General features: G+C 36.7%; 1 protein-coding gene across 5 annotated transcripts in view; it reads right to left on the bottom strand.

Annotated features, from left to right (window-relative positions):
- The window catches only part of DIAPH2 (diaphanous related formin 2), an 865016-nt gene that overhangs the window by 467460 nt on the left and 380530 nt on the right, over positions 1-17026 (bottom strand). For all 5 annotated transcript variants that reach the window (XM_074277738.1, XM_074277737.1, XM_074277736.1 and 2 more), the window contains one exon: positions 5553-5792. In XM_074277738.1, coding sequence (XP_074133839.1) covers positions 5553-5792 — 240 coding nt within the window. The remainder of the gene's footprint in view (positions 1-5552; positions 5793-17026) is intronic.

Here is a 17026-nt window from a genome sequence, read left to right on the forward strand (position 1 = left end):
ACAGACTCACACTGGAAAATCACATCCCCTCTTAGGGCTACAAGCAACTCTCCTGGACTCAAACCCGTAGAGCAAAACCACAAGATAACAAAATCCAGGAATCAAAAGGGACTGGAACAGTAATCTAGCCCAACTCATTTACAAACTCAACTCTCACTAATTCACACCTATCAAAAGGTGGCCCAGCCTTTGCTTGAAGACCTTCAGGAAAGAGAAAGAGAACACTCTTTAAGGGAATCCATTCTCCATTAGCCTTTCAACTAAAAGCTGCCTAACAGTTACAGATTTGCATTTATTTAGTGAGTTTCCTTATCCCAAAGGTTGGTACCAAAAAGAAAAAAAAAGCAATTATCAAACCTCTTTCATGACCTAAGGGACTATCAGTGATAGGTATTTTAAAAGAGTCAGAGGAAACATAGGTAGGATGATCCCATGGACTAAATGCTTCAGGGGGAAGTCAGCTAGGAGGAATGGGAAATGCTCTAGACATAAAGAGAAACAATTTCAATGAGGAGGAAAAATGAGATTTGTCTGACAATACTGATGTGTAGGCAAAAGACACTTACAAGCCAAATTAGATATTAAAAGAAATGTGCAGAAGATGAATAGAAGAGCAAGGCAGAGTACTGTGAAAGTGTCAGGAATACTAAAGATCAGAAGAGAGAAGCAAAGGATAACAAAAAAAAAAGGTTTGCTTTGGTTTGGGATTTTGTAGTGATATTCAGAGGGAAAGGAACATCTAAGAAAGGGGAAGGTCTTCACCTGGGGTACATGGTACAATGGTAACGAATAGGAGAGAGAAGGCAGAGACAGCTGTTCAACTGGTGCTTTCGCTCTTGGCCAAGTTCCTTTACACTGGAAACTAAGAAACAAAACAACTAAGAGAGAGTAGCTCCTCGTAGAAATAAAGTCAGCATTAAAGAGCCCCAGTTGTCCCTTTCAAATTCACATCACCTAGCTCTGATGAACTCCATCCGAGCCATTATCAATGGTACTGCAAAGAACCTAGACAATGCAAAGGTTAACACAGGACTGGAGAAGAAAAATGATGTTCCAACTTCCAAAAAAGGGGAAGGAAACAGTGTAAAGCATAGGCCAGTCAATGTCCCTTCAATCCTGAGGAAAAGTCAAGGAGGAACTGTTAAACACATGATAAGTGAACATGGAGAATCAGAAGCAGTAATCCCAAAGAAGGGGCATGGCTTCATCAAGAGTACATCTGATCAAGAATTTCAAGGGAACTGATGAAAAAAAAAAAAGCAAATGAAGGTGGCCTAGCTGTACCAGATGTAAAACTATATTATAAAGCAGCAGACATCAAAACCATTTGGTACTGGCTAAGAAATAGACTAGTTGATTGGTAGAATAGGTTAGGTTCACAGGACAAAATAATTAATAACTATAGCAATCTAGTGTTTAACAAACCCAAAGACCCCAGCTTTTGAGAAAATAACTCACTATTTAACAAAAACTGCTAAGAAAATTGGAAACTAGAATGGCAGAAACTAGGCATTGACCAACATTTAACATCATATGCCAAGAGAAGGTCAAAATGGGTTCGTGATCTAGACATAAAGAATGAGATTATAAATAAATTAGAAGAACATATATTACCTCTCAGATCTGTGGAGGAAGGAATTTGTGACCAAAGAAGAACTAGAGATCATTATTGATCACAAAATAAATAATTTTGATTATATTAAGTTAAAAAGTTTTTTGCAGACAAGATTAGAAGGGAAGCAATAAACTGGGAAGACATTTGTACATTCAAAGATTCTGATAAAGGCCTCATTTCTAAAATATATAGAGAAGTGACTCAAATTTATAAGAATTCAAGCCATTCTCCAATTAATAAATGGTCAAAGGATAGGAACAGACAATTTTCAGATGAAGAAATTTAAACTATTTCTAGTCACATGAAAAGGTGCTCTAAATCACTACTGATCAGAGAAATGCAAATTAAGACAACTCTGAGATACCACTACACACCTGTCAAATCAGCTAAGATGACAGAAAAAGATAATGATGAATGTTGGAGGGGATGTGGGAAAACTGGGACAATGATACATTTTTGGTGGAACTGTGACCAGATGCAACCATTCTGAAGAGCAATTTGCAAGAATGCTCGAAAAGTTATCTAACTGTGCATACCCTTTGACCCAGCAGTGTTACTACTGGATGTATATCCCAAAGAGATCTTAAAGGAGGGAAAAAATCCAACATATGCAAAAAATGTTTGTGGCAGCCCTTTTTGTAGTGACAAAGAACTGGAAACTGAGTGGATGCCCGTCAGTTGGAGAATGGCTGAACAAGTTGTGGAATATGCATGTTATGGCATATTATTTTTCTGTAAGAAGTGACCAGCCAGGATGATTTCAGAGAAGCCTAGAGAGAAACTTATATGAATTGATGCTAAGGGAAATGAGCAGAATCAGGAGATTATTGTACACGGTAACAAGACTATACAATGATCAATTCTGATGGACGTGGCTCTCTTCAACAATGAGATGATTCAAACCAGTTCCAATTTTTCAGTCATGAGGAAAGCCATCTACACCCAGAGAAAAGACTGTGGGAACTGTGTGTGGATCACAACATAGCATTTTTTACTCTTTCTGTTGTTGCTTGCTTGCATTTTGTTTTCTTTCTCAGTTTGTTTTCCTTCTTGATCTGATTTTTCTTGTGCAACAAGATAACTATATAACTATGTATACCTATATTGGATTTAACATATATTTAAACATATTTAACATGTATTGTACTACCTGCCATCTAGGGGAGACGGAGGGAGGAAATTTTGGAACAGAAGTTTTTTGCAATGGTCAATGTTGAAAAATTAGCCATGCATATATTTTGTAAATAAAAGGCTTTAAATGAATGAACGAATGAAGTAGATCTGGCAAGAATAACTACATTTTCTTTTTGTGATAGGATTACTAATGAGTAGAGGAAGAGGATGCTAGACAAAAAGTTTAACCAGATTTTTACAAAGTTTTTCTAAAACATCTCACCATCTTGTAGAAAGCATGAAGAAAAGGAACAGTTCTCTCTCAAATTGTGGTTCTCAAATTCTTCTATAGTGGCAGAACTCTTTAGTTAAAAAACAAAGAATCCTTTGGCAGAATTCTTGTAGTAAAATCTTAAATTATCTAAGAAAATTAACAAACAACATAAAGTTCATTTTTTTCAAAACCCATTTGGGGTGTTTCTACATTCGTTGCTAACGCAATTTCCAATGGATTCAGAACTCATTGGATGGCCAGGCTGGAAGAAGCCTTGCTTCTGTTAAAAAAGACTCTCAGTGTCAATGGGGCAAGGGCTTTTTGGTGAAGGGTCCCAGGAAGGTGGGCTTGGTTCTGTGCTATTTAAAGGCTCCTTAACTTTACAGAAAGCGTAAAGCTAAGATAGATATTTTTACTTGGAGCAACGATCCAAAGGACAGCCAAGAGCATTGCACTGAATCAAATACAATGAGATTCAATAGCAATGAATGCAATGTCTTGCACTTTGGTCAAGAAAATGAACTTCTTAAGTCCAATACAGGAGAGGCATGGCCATACTGAAGTTCTGGAAAAGAATGGGAAGTTTTCAAGGATTGTAAGGTCAGTATGAGTTAATGAAGTGATGACACAGTCAAAAAAAAAAAAAGCACATTTGATGCTGTACTGCATTAAAGGAAACCGTTTCTAAGAACAGGTTGAGTGTCATCCTACTGGACTTAGGCCCAATCAGACATCACCTGGGTCCAGCTTTAAGCACAAAATATTAAGGAAATTGATAAACTAGAGCATATTTAGGATGATGAAGAGCTTTGGGATCACTACATGTGAAGATCACTTGAAGGAATTGGGAATGTTTAGCCTAAAGACAAGTAGACCCAAGGATGACAAGATGGTTGTCTCCAAATATTTGAAGGGCTCTTATGTGGAAAAGAATTAAGATTTCTTCTACTTGGCAGGAACCAAAGACAACTGATGGCAAAAGAGGCTGGTTTAGATCCAATGTCCTAATAATCTGAGCTACCACAAAGATGGGGTGGGATGGTTCCCTTCCTCAAGGATTTTCAAGACGAGAAAATTCCCTTCATGTAGAGGCTGGGTTAAATGGCCACTGGGACTAGGACAGATAATCCTAGGAGATACTAGAGCAAGACAAGTATAGTCTCCAAAAGATGGTTCCAGTGACAAGATTCCAAGAGGCTTAAGTCCTGCCTGTGTTCACATGGTAAATGTAGAATAGCTTAGGGCCTTTGACCCCAACTGCAATGTTTGTTATTTGATAAATGGCCACCCTGGCTGAGAAGTCAGGAGGAGCTGGATGCCTCTGTTCTTTCTCAATGCAGAGGGAGGGACTAGGTGATTGGCAAGTCCTAAATTGAAGGCTTCTCATCACAGAACAGGTAATAAGGTGGATCAGTTCAGGTCCCTCACTGAGAAATATTGAGACCTACAGATAATGCTTGCCTTCATTTATCACACAAACAATAAGTATGTCTTACCTTTCTCACAAGATCTGGAATTCCTCAAATACATATCTAAAAACTCACACTACTCTCTATCTTCAGATGTGAAAGAGGAAAAAAAATCCCCAAACCACCCAGAACAGGGAATTTTCATGTGTCCAAGGGGGCCTGTTCCTTGTCAAATCTGGGCTTTTTCTCAAGCTGCTTTCTAATTTGATGCCTGTGTGTTAGCCCTCTCTATAGGAGACAGAGCTCATCTGGGAAAAGGACCTAGGACCATCTGACAAATGCACACTCACTTCCTATAATGTCTACTACAGATATTAGTCCTTAAAACACCAGCAAAAGCAAAGCAGTCATCAAGTTCAAATATGATAGTCAATTCACTACAGAATTCAAACTTTCAATTACTGCAAGAGACTTCTGGAACCAGCAAATGTTGAAAAGGAAAATAAATCACTGAAAAATGAGTAATACAAAAGCAAACGTGATAACTGCTAAAGCATTCCTTTTTCTTTAGGGTTGGCAAGAAAGATTATATTCAATTCAATGATAAAGAAAAGAGTTGTGAGATTTTGCTCAGGAATATAAAGGTTGCATGCCCAATCCCCATATTCCAGATGTGTTACAGTGCAGCCTCTGTACATAGTAAAAACTAGTTAAGCCATGCCTAATTTGCATGCATGTCTGGGCATACAAAGGCTTAAGTATTCTACAACCTCATCTCATCCATTTTCCATTTATTTAATAATCTTTTATTTTGTCTTAGTCGGTATAAAATGAGAGCTTAAAGAGTGATTCATATTCATTATGACTTGCGTGAAGGCTGGAGTTTTCAGATTTCTAAATCACATTTAAAATGAAACTCAGAGAGGAAAATACTATGGCACTGAAATTCGAGTCTACACGGGTCACAGCATGGAAGGAGCACAAAAGAACTCTCTGCTTCTTTTCCTAACTCAGTTTTTCCTTTGGTGTTTCCAAGTCTCTTTGTTTTTAACAATTTAAATCGGTAATGTAAGTAGTCACAACGGTCTTCACAAGCAAAAAGCATGAGCTTCTCCATGAATGCAATTAAATTTCAACCTACCTTACAAAGAAAGTTGATGTTGAAACCCAGAGATTGGGCATTACGGGAGCCTGAGTTCATGTAGTTGCCAACTAGGAGTACCAGCTCTAAAAGTCGATTAAAGCTTTCACTTTTTTTCATTTCTTCACAGGCGAGAGTTACTGCCATGATGCCTGGTTTGATGTTGTTTACATGTTCTTCAAATGTGAGCTTGAAAAGGATGCTATGGAGACGAGGTCTTAACATTTTCACTGAGCTCATCTGCAAGACAAAGGGATTCTTAGTAAGAATGCACATTGGAAAAAAAAAAAAAGATTTTTTAAAACTTCCCTCTGGCTAGAGAGAAGCTCATGCAGAGCTCTGGATTATAACAACTCCTTAAGCTGTTGTCTTTTTAATATTATGCCTTTCCTTAGATATTCACTTGGGAGAATGTACCAGAACTTTCTCAGAAAACAGTGAGCTAGTCACCCTGGACAGCTCAATATAATGAAAGTGACCACATTCATTAGAGAATCATTTAAGTTCAACAAATGCCTTTACCTATACTGACTACACTTTTAATGGGCTCCTCCAATGCATATAACTAACTTTTAAGGGCCTCCTTCTAGATGATGTAGGAAAATCTGTTGCAAGATATTGAGAGGAACTAGTAGGCCAAATGCAAAGAAACAAGAGACACAAGAGCAAACAACACTGTTGAGGCCTGATTTTTTGAGAAATTACCTTTTGTAATATCACGTGTGTGTGTGATATATCTATATCTAGCATTCATGTTCTCTATAAAGAATTTCAAACACTTGGCAAGATGTGGCTGCTAAATGTGTCATGGTGAAATCATAGGAACTTACTTTCAAGTACACATTATATTTGTTTTGTCCAAAGCAGTTCATCTCGGTTTTAATTACTTGTTTCAGAGCCTGACTGCACATTAGACATTCCCTTTGGAACAGTTACCACTCTTATGAATGCTTTCTTAATTTTTCATAACCTATGAATAAAAAAAAAAAAACCTGGCCTACACATAACAATTTTTAGTCTAGTGATGAGTGAATAGGCTAGGAGAGAAGCATATTTTAAAGAAAAGAAAAGAAAAAAAAAGATTCTAATTTAAATCACAAAAGTATTCTTACACATTCTTTGTCTTAAAAAAAATGCAAGACATATAGTACATATGTATACAACAGCAGCAAATATTGTTGTCCTGATGTTTAAAAAGGCTATTTGACCACTAAAACAGAAATAATAATAATAGTTATTCACATGTCTTTAGGGATTGCCAATATATGTTTGTACACAAGTATGTATAAATATAAATTACATGTGTAATTATATCCTCACAACAACCCTCTGAGTTAGGTGCTATTATTATCTCCATTTTATAGATGAAGAAACTGAGGGGGAGAGAGATAAAGCAAATTACCCAGGATCCTACAGCTAGTGTGATCTGAACTTGGGTCTTCTGAACACCAAGTCCAGAGCTCTATCAACTGTACCACTCAGCTACCTCCATGAGGATGTCTATAGCACAACCAACCTTTCCCAATCAGAAAAGCATAGCCTTTGTGGGAGTTCTTGCAATCTGATCTATCAGAGGGGGAAATTATAATCAAGTTGGGTCTTGAAAAAGAAATTATTTATCTTTCTTCACTCTACTGCACCAACTTTCTTTGGGTCTCTGCTTTGGATAAAGTCTCTCCTGGGAGGAAGATACTTTGTCACCCATCTCAATGGGCTTCCTTCCCAAACAAAACAAGGCGGTTTACAGAATAATTCTAAAGTCAGAAGATTATGTGAAGCCTCTTGATAGAGGGGGTCTTATTCTATCCCTAGATCAATTTTAGCATATGACCCAGTTTTGTTTGAAGATAGTCACTTGTGAACAGGCACTCGGAGGCCATCATTTGCTATGTTACCTGTCAAAGGCTTTCAAATGCTGATGCCACTTCTTTTCCATTTCCTTTTCTGTGGGAAATTCCAGTCCATTTTCCAATATTCCAACTTACAAATGAAGTGGGAATTCTATACAAGTGATTTATTATTTTGGGGGGGATTCTTAAAAAAATAACTGCAATATAACTTCAAGGTCTCTGAGTTTGAATAATCACTTAGCCTTACTCCAAACAAGTAGTGTATGCTGACTGTGATCTATCAATTTATATTCCTAATTCAGTCTTTGAAGTTTAAAGTTCAAAACAACTTTCATGGACATATATTCTACCTCCCTGACAATGAATGAATTATTCAGTCTCTGCTAAAAAACAAAAAACAAAAAAAACCTCATGTAATATATTGAGGATTGCACAGCAATAAGTATGGGAAGCTGAATTTCAACTCCAGCCTTCATGACTTAAACTCCCTAGCTGTTATAAAAATAACTAGCATTAATACAAGGTGTTACTGTTTGTAAAGCATTTTATACACATCAAATCATTTGAAAATTATAACAACTCGGGGCAGCTAGGTAGCGCAGTGGATAGAGCACCAGCCCTGAATTCAGGAGGACCTAAGTTCAAATCTGATCTCAGACACCTAACACTTCCTAGCTGTGTGACCCTGGGCAAGTCATTTAACCCCAGCCTCAGGGAAAAAAAAGAAAAAAAAAAGAAAATTATAACAACTCTAGGTGGCAGTTATTATTTTGTGTTTTGGCATAGACAGTTGCAATGGCAATTCTTCCACTAAGAACAAGAACCACCATTTGTGGTTGGTAGACAGTAAGCATTTAATAAATACATATTGATTCTAACCATCCTCCTTAGCCCACTAGACCTTAATATCTGCTCTATGACCATGCCCACCAGACTCCCAGGAATTGACAATGCCCCTAATGACCATCTATGGCTTTGCCATCCATTCTGAAGCTGCCCCCCTTAGGAGCACCAGACTCTTTTAACCAACCTTACCACTGAACTCTTCCTTACATTTTCTCTCTCTCTGTGTCTCTTTCTGTCTCTGTCTCTCCCCCTCCCTCCTTCCTTCTTTCCCCCTAATGGAATAAGTTCCTTAACAATGAGGACTATCTTTCCTATTTTTCTTCATGAGGTTTCATTGTCAATAACAAATAATAACTAGATCAGGGCAACTAGGTAGTGCAGTAGATAGAGCACCAGCCCTGAAGTCAGAAGGACCTGAGTTCAAATGTGACCTCAGACACTTAATGCTTCCTAGCTGTGTGACCCTGGCCAAGTCACTTAATCCCAATTGCCTTAGCAAAAAAAGATAATAACTAGATGTGGGCTTTCACTGAATCGAGACTCCCAGACAAACAATCTCTCTCTAGCAATACACTTTTCACACCTTCTATGGCACTTAATAGAGTTGTGGGGACACAGGTTAACAGATTTGCCCAGGGACCAATATGAAAAGAAGGTCAAAAGCATGTTCCCAAGAGGCAGTTTACCTCAGAGGAAAGGTGGGGAGTTCTTTTCCTTAGTCTGTCTGAGTAGTTCTATCATTCATTAGCTAAGTTAGTTGGAAGTTAATGAACAATTATTAAGGCTCTACCATGAGGATACAGTGCTGTGCTTGTCAAATAAAGCAACATTGGTAAAAAGTGCTTAGCACAATGCCTGGCACTTGGTAGGCACTCCACTGGGGATATCATGCAGCTCCTGCCTTCAAGGAGTTTATGTTCTTATGAGAAAAGACAATAAACAATACATAATTTTAAAATGGGAAGGAAATAGCCATGAGGAGTTGAGGAGCTTACTGGTATAACATGGAGAATGAAACATGGCTACTCTGAGGCCTTCAAAATGGAGATTCTGTGAGAGACTCACTGGCAGGACAAGGTGCTTACAGAGGTGGTGGAGGGAGAAGGTAGCTGAAGCCTGATGGTCAAGGCCAGAGCATGAGCAGTCACTTAACTTTGTGGATCTAAGTTTTCTTTTCTATCGAATGGCCATTTCAACCCTGAACCTAATTTTCTAAAAGGGCTTCAGTGAGAATTCCAAGATTATAATGTAGAAAAATGAGATTTGTGAAGTCATTAGAGGGCATTTCAAATGAAATGGCATAATTATGCAAACAAACATCCATTCCTAGGTCCACACTTCAACACACAGTTATTAAGTACCTACTGTGTGTCAAGCTTGATACTAGACTTCTGGGGATAAAATTCATCCCTTTATGTAGGAACTTAATGTACACATAAAAGGAATTAGAGAATATATACAAAATAAATGCCCAGTAATAAAGGCAGGATGGGCAAGGTAGGGAAGAAACATTACACAAGAAAAATCAGAAGAAGCTTCTTGTAGTAGATGGCAGCTGAGCTGAGCCTTGAAAGGAGCTGAGATTCCATAAGGGTGAAGTGATGCAAAAGAATGTTACAGGCACAGAGGTAAAAAAATGGAGAACATCAAATACAACAGTCTGTCTAGAATATCAAGTGCCTGAGGGGAAGTGATGTGGAATCTGCCTGGAAAGATCACTTGGAAGTAATCTCTAAAGGGCTATAGCTGCCACACTGAGGAGTCTGTATGGAATCCTACAGACAAGAGAGAGTCAATGACTCCATTCCAGCAGGAAACGAACATAACAAGCCACAGCATTTCCTGTTTAAGAGAATGCTTTGATTCCAATCAATTAAACAAGTTACTAGGGCGCCTGGCAGTGGTCTAGGCTAACTAACATGTACAGATAATGCATCTCCAGCCAGGTACAGAATTATTAAAAAGCACTTGAGTACACTTAAGTGATATAAGTAAATAAAACAAACACTATGCTGCAATATATGTTTGTTTTCAGTTGTCATCCCTTGCAGCGCAGGAGATGACTGGCATTCTCTGTTTCATAATTCATTCCTTCAAGTGCTGTGGGACATTGACCATGGTGCTGTATTATAGCAGGGATTTATTTGTGTTATGAGGTACTTGTCTATCAAAACCACATCAAAGGGCTCTCATTTCTTGGGCTGATTTACACTATATTAAAAAAATGCAGTGAGAGCAGCTACAAGTGGGTTATTTCCCCAAAGAGTTGGAGGTACTTTTGTTTATAATCTAAGTCTTATACACTTCACTACCTTTGCAGCTGGTGAATATTGCTCTGCAATCCAAGCATCACACTCATTTGCAGAAAGAGGGAACAAACATTAAAGAACACACCAGACTGATCTCTATAACGAAGAGCAACACAGAAAGAGACAGCGCATCACTAGAATGCAGTCTTGTTTAAGGTCATCTATTTGGAGCTGGAAGGGACCTCCAGAGGCATTTTGGTCAAGCCTCTCTAAAGCCAGAGCTCTTTCTTCCCTGTACATATATACCTGTATGTTCTTGTCAAAAGCTAATAAATGAGCTAGTAAAAAACAAAGAGGGGTGACATTTCCATGCTAAAACTCAAAAATATAAATAATTTTAATTTTTATTTCAAATTGGCAAATGCAATTTTATACCAAAAAAAGAAAAATAATATACTTTAGATATACTATGCAAATATGGACATTTATTTGTTCCTAAAAGGTATGTTAGGCATCACTTAGTCCAACTCCTTCTTTTTACAGAAAAGCAAACAGACATGTTAAGTGACTTGCCCAAGATCAAATGAGGAGGAAGTAGCAGGCACAATTTCAATGCAGGTTATCTGATTCCAAACCCAATTCTCTTTCAAGTGAAGCAAAATGCTTCCATACATTTAAAAGGATCTGCTATCTTCACTGTTTACATCTAATGTATTCCTGCTTCTCTTTGACACTGTTTACCTCATTTTTCATCGTGGCACATAGATCTTTTCAGATTTTCTTGTACTTTTTATATTTCTCATTTTTTTTGGTACCATAATAACCTCCCATAACTTACTCAATAATTTCCCAAGATTGGAAATAGAAATTATTTCCAATTGTTACCTAGCACAAATCAAAGAGCAATAAATACTTCTGCATTGAGAGATCCCTGGCCTTTTCTTTCTTGTAATATATTTAGGGCAAGAGTTAGAAAACTGTGGGCTCTAGACCTATGAGGGGCAATAAAATTATTACAAGAGATCTCTGAATCCATATATGTATTAAATATTGCCATGCTAAATTTCATTTAGGTCCAAAAATGTGCAGGAAGGAATGAGAATAATAAACAAAAAAGTGTACAGCAGAAACTGTAAACAGACATTACATTATTTAACCCAAATTTAGATACTATGATTAATGAAACACAAAATCAGTTAAAAAAACATTACTGAAAAAAGGAGGAGGGAACAAGGCACAGCAGTACCAGATCTCAATTTATGTTTCAAATCGATAATCATAGAAACAATTGGGTACTAGCAAGGAAAAAGAAGTTCATCAGTGGAACAAATTAGGTACATAATATATAGAAGCAAATGAATGCAATAGTCTGGTTTTTGATAAATCCAAAGATCCTGGCTATTTGGGCATGAACTCAAAATTGTTGGGAAAACTAAAAGCAATTCCAGCATAAATGAGCTTCAGATGAAGTCTTCATGCTGTATACTAAGATAAGCTATAGATAACTATAAGACTTAAAGCATAAAAGGTGTAAATGTAAGTAAATGAGAGGAGTAAAAAAGAAATAACCCATCAAATCTAGGGTGCGGGGAAGAACTCATGACTAAAAAAGAGATGGAAAGAATTAGAAAAAGTAAAATGAACAATTTTGAATACATAAAATTGAAAATTGCTTAGCACCAACAAAACCAATACAGATAATATTGCAAGAAAAATGGGGAAAAACCACCAGAACTATATCTGATGGAAGACTCATTTCTAATATATACAGGGAAATAAGTCAACTTGAACTATTAATAGCTACATAAAAATTCTCTAAATCCCTAATTAGAAAAATGAAAATTAAAACCAAATCTGAAGTTCTAATGCCATACTACTGAAATTGGCAAAAATTAACCAAAAAAAAAAAAAAGGAAAATGCCAGATGTTCTATGAGAAAATCAGTACATTAATATAATATTGGTGAAAATGTGAACTTGTTCAGTCATTCTGGAAAGTAATTTGAAACTATTCCTCCCAATGTTCTTAAAATGTGCATTACCCTTTTGATACATTTACACCAATTCTAGGCATATATCTCCAAAGAGAGCAAATAAAGAGGAAAAATGAAATGGTACATATTACTTTTTACAGTAGCAATGATTTGAATATTGAGGGGGTACCCATCAACTGGTGAAAGGTGGAAAAAGTTGTGGCATAATATGAGATACACAGCCTGTGTCTTTAATAAAGGCTGAGTCTATTGGCTTACTGTAAATGGGAAACATAACAACAGGAGCTTATGAACTATACTAGTAGGGGTAGCCACCCACACTATTACCCTCTAGAGTCCTGAGAGCAGTCTACCCTCTGGGATGGCAATTTGTGGAGGTGAACACAACTTGAGAGAGGACTCTTGAGAGTTATTACACTTCTACCCATGAACCATTCAGTATGTAAAACTGAGTATAATCTTGCAAGGAAAAAATGGAACTTTAATAACATGGAGGACCTTCAAGCATACTAATGAAAAGATAAAAACTGAGCAGAAATTTAAAAAAATGAAAACCTAGGAATCAAGAAAAATATAAAAAAGTAACTGGATTTGAGCAAATGCAAATTGAGATAAATCTGAGCAGTTCTAAATTAACCAAGGATACCTGCAACTATACTAATGCTTTTGACTGACTGATTCAATAGAAGTGTGTAGGCCTTGTTCACACTTAGTTCATCCTTACAATGGACTCAGGAGAATGATTATCACCTAATAAAAATATTGGGACTAAATAGGGAGGGTACTTACAATTCAGGTGCCAATTTTCCCTTACATATAAAAAAGAAATACAAAATAATTGGGGGAGGGCCGCTAATAGAGGGAACCAGAAAAATTATGTTCCCTTCTGGGGGGGGGAGCCTTGTAAAAGAGCTAGAGTAGAGGTAAAGAGGGAGTACTTTCCATGCATGTGGAATGGTGGCATGCTATATGATACTGAGATCTGTAAATGTCACATCCCTGCACTATACTTAGCATAAGCTCCTCTGAGGTAGGGACTTCATTGTTTTTCTTCCATATAGGCTCAGTACCAAAGTACAGGGACTTGTGCAGCACAGGTACTTAATACAAATTTGTCATTGGATTAAAACAGTCCATAAATGTGGCAAGGCAGGCCTGTATTAGGGCAGTTGCACTAAAAATAGAAAGGATTGGAGGTCTGTGAAAGGCATTGCTAAGATATAATCAACAAGATTTGAAAATGCTGTGAATGTGGGTGATGAGGGAGAAGGAGGCAAAGATAACAGCCAGGGTGACTGAATTAATGGCAGTACCACTGACAGAAATAGGCACATGAATTAGGAGGAAAAAATAAAGGGAACAAGAACATGAAAGCCTGCTTGGGAAAAATATAATATACAGAGTATTTTATGTAATCAATTTGTCCCTCCAAAAATCAAGCCGACTGATTTTTTCCCCACAGAAAATTGAGGTATTTCTCAAGATGAACATATGGCTCACATATACATGAGAAGTAAAATAAATGGATATATTAAAGACATAACATTAGAAAATATAGAATACATGGAAAAGGAAAGGGAAAAGGAAAGAGAAAAGAAAAAGGAAAAGGAAAGGGAAGGGGAAATCAAAGGGAAAGGGAAAGGAAAGAGAAAGAATGTGGCTTCCTCAGTGAGTAAGCAAATGTGCAAAATACTGCATTGCTATCATTCCAGAGAAGTCAGCATTCTGAATGGAAATCTGTTCAAGTTTAGCACTTAACTGTGTGCAGAACACTGTGCCAGGCAGTAGGAACCACACAATATTTTGCTAAACTAAAATGCAACTGATTTCTGTCCTCAGATGCAGGGGGGAAATGAGTATTTTCTTTTTACCTGATCGCACCGTCTTTAATAGAATGAGTTCAGTTCAGTTCATCTTTATTAAAGAAGCAGAGAGCACAATAACTTAGCCTGGGAATGTTGCCTCCAAATGTAACTGGAAAAGCAGGGGCCCTCTTGCCCCAGACATTGTTAAACACAAAGAAAATGGGCCAGCAGGAATCAGGCCCAGGTACCTGGGACTGCAGCTACAGATACTCAACCTTCCACAGGTCAACTAGGAATTCAAACTGCCAAAGCCTTTCCAGAGGAAGTGTGTGGATTTTTCTTAAAGCGATGGAAATATGTATAGTTGGAATGATGTCCTAAAGCTGATTCTGAAAGGGAAAGGTTAAAGGACAAGCCATTGGCAGGCTGTGTGGCCAGGCTTCCCCAGAAGGATGAGTATTGCCTTAAGCCCATTACACAAGGCTAAGAAAGCCATGATGTCAGGCCTCCCATGATTGTTATCAGGCATTTCAGGAAAACTTGCAAGAACTTAAGTACTACTTTTAGCATAAGTCTAAGACACTGGTTCTTAAAATGTTTAATCTTACAACTCCTTTCCCCTTTATATTCTTAAGAACTTAAGAGGTTCCAGAGAGCTTTCGTTTATGTAGGTTACCAAAAAGATTACTGTGAAAATAGTTTTGACCTTATAAGATCCCTAAAGGGTGTCAAAGATGCACAAGAGTTCTGAGAGCATGTTTTGAGAACCAGAGGCCCAAGCATATGCTAATATCTCCAATACCAATAAGTATAGTAGCATCACCAGTGGCATAGAGATATGCTTCCAAATCTCTATCACAACTAGAAATGACGTTGATTATGATTTTCACTTGAAATGAAGATAAAGCATCAAAAGAATCCAAATGTTTGATTTAACATATAATTGTGCTAAAGCTATGAAAATGTATGTCAATTTTCATTCACAAACAGGATAGATATCAAGTTGGATGTTTCAATGAGTAACTCAATTACAATATATTCCTTTGCTAAATTAATTTTAAATATCTAACTGACTTTATTAAAACTGATGGGCATATTGATTATGTGATTAAGATAAATTATTAAAACACCAATGTATTGATGCTAAGAAATCTACTTTTCTTTAATTCAGTTTCTAATATCTTATTTTCTCTCATACTTGTGTATGAAACATATTCTTACTAATAACACAAGTCAGATTGCCCTTAGTGAACTTTTTTCCTATAAAAAAAGACTCTAAATATAGTTGCTAATCCAATTACATGACATAATTTTCTTTAAAAGAATCATGCTGAGTCCTAGGTAAAAGTAAAATTTAACTACATTTTTATGCTAAAAAATAATGCTATCTATTAGAAGTCTTCTTCATTAAAGTTACTAAGCTAGTAACTGGGGACACTAAGAAAGCACTTGATAAAAGTTTCTCATAATATTCTTGTAGAAAAGAAGAAGATAAAAGAGGGGAAAAGACTCCTATGGGGAAAAAATGTTTGTAGCGGCCCTTTTTGTAAGGGCAAGGAACTGGAAATTGAGTGGATGGCCCTCAGCTGGAAATGGCTCAGGAAATTATTTTACATGAAGGTAATGGAATATTGTTGTTCTGTAAGAAATGAAGAGCAGGCCAATTTCAGAAAAGCCTGGAAAGATTTAAATGATCTGGTTTTCAGGGAAGTGAGCAGAACCCAGAAGACATTGTACACAGTAACAAGAACATGTGCTGATCACCTATTGATAGACTTGGCTCTATACAATAATGAGGTGATTCAAGGCAATTCAAAAGACTTCAGACAGAAAGTACTATCCACATCCAGAGACACAAGAATGAAGACTGAATGTGGATCAAAAGCATAGCATTTTCACTTTTTTGTTATTGTTTGGTTCCATTTTTTCCTTACTTTTTTCACTATAAATCTGATTTTTGTGCAGCATGATGAATATGAAAACATATTTAGAATAACTGTACATCACTATTTCAAAGTCCGATTCTTTTTGTACAGCAAAACAACTGTTTGGACATGTATACATAGATTGTATTTAATTTATACTTTAACATATTTAACATGTATTGCTCAACCTGCCATCTCTGGTGGGGGAAGAAGGGGAAAAATTAGAACAAAAGGTTTGGCAATTGTCAATCCTGTAAAATTACCCATGCATATATCTAGTAAATAAAAACTATTAAAAAAAGAAGAAGAATTGTACATGTTTAATCTATATCAGATTGCTTGCCATCTTAGGGAAGGGTGGACAGAGGGAGAAAAATTTGAAAGACAACGTTTTGTCAAGGAGAATGATGAAAATAATATATTCATGTGTTGGGAAAAATAAAATACTATTTAAAAAAAGATGAAGAAATATAGGCTGAATGGCAGCACTTTTAGAGCAGTTTAGAACCACCTAAAAGACTAAGCATGAAGAGTATGAAGAGAGGTACAACATCAATCAAGAAAAACATCTGCAGAGGAAGACTATGGGATGTTATCCCTAAGGTTTTCCTGTTAAATATTTTTCAATCATTTCTATAATTGCCCTGAAAAAATACATATGTAACAGTATGTGTGTGTGTGCATATGTTCATCAAAATAGAGATAATACAAAGTTAGGAGACATAGCCAAAAGATGAGCAAAGCAAGATATAGAAAAGTCTTGAACTCTAGGAATAATGGACCAAAACAGAAATAGCTACATTGAA

The sequence above is a fragment of the Sminthopsis crassicaudata genome, chromosome X (genome assembly GCF_048593235.1).
Source record: "Sminthopsis crassicaudata isolate SCR6 chromosome X, ASM4859323v1, whole genome shotgun sequence".
NCBI lineage: Eukaryota > Metazoa > Chordata > Mammalia > Dasyuromorphia > Dasyuridae > Sminthopsis > Sminthopsis crassicaudata.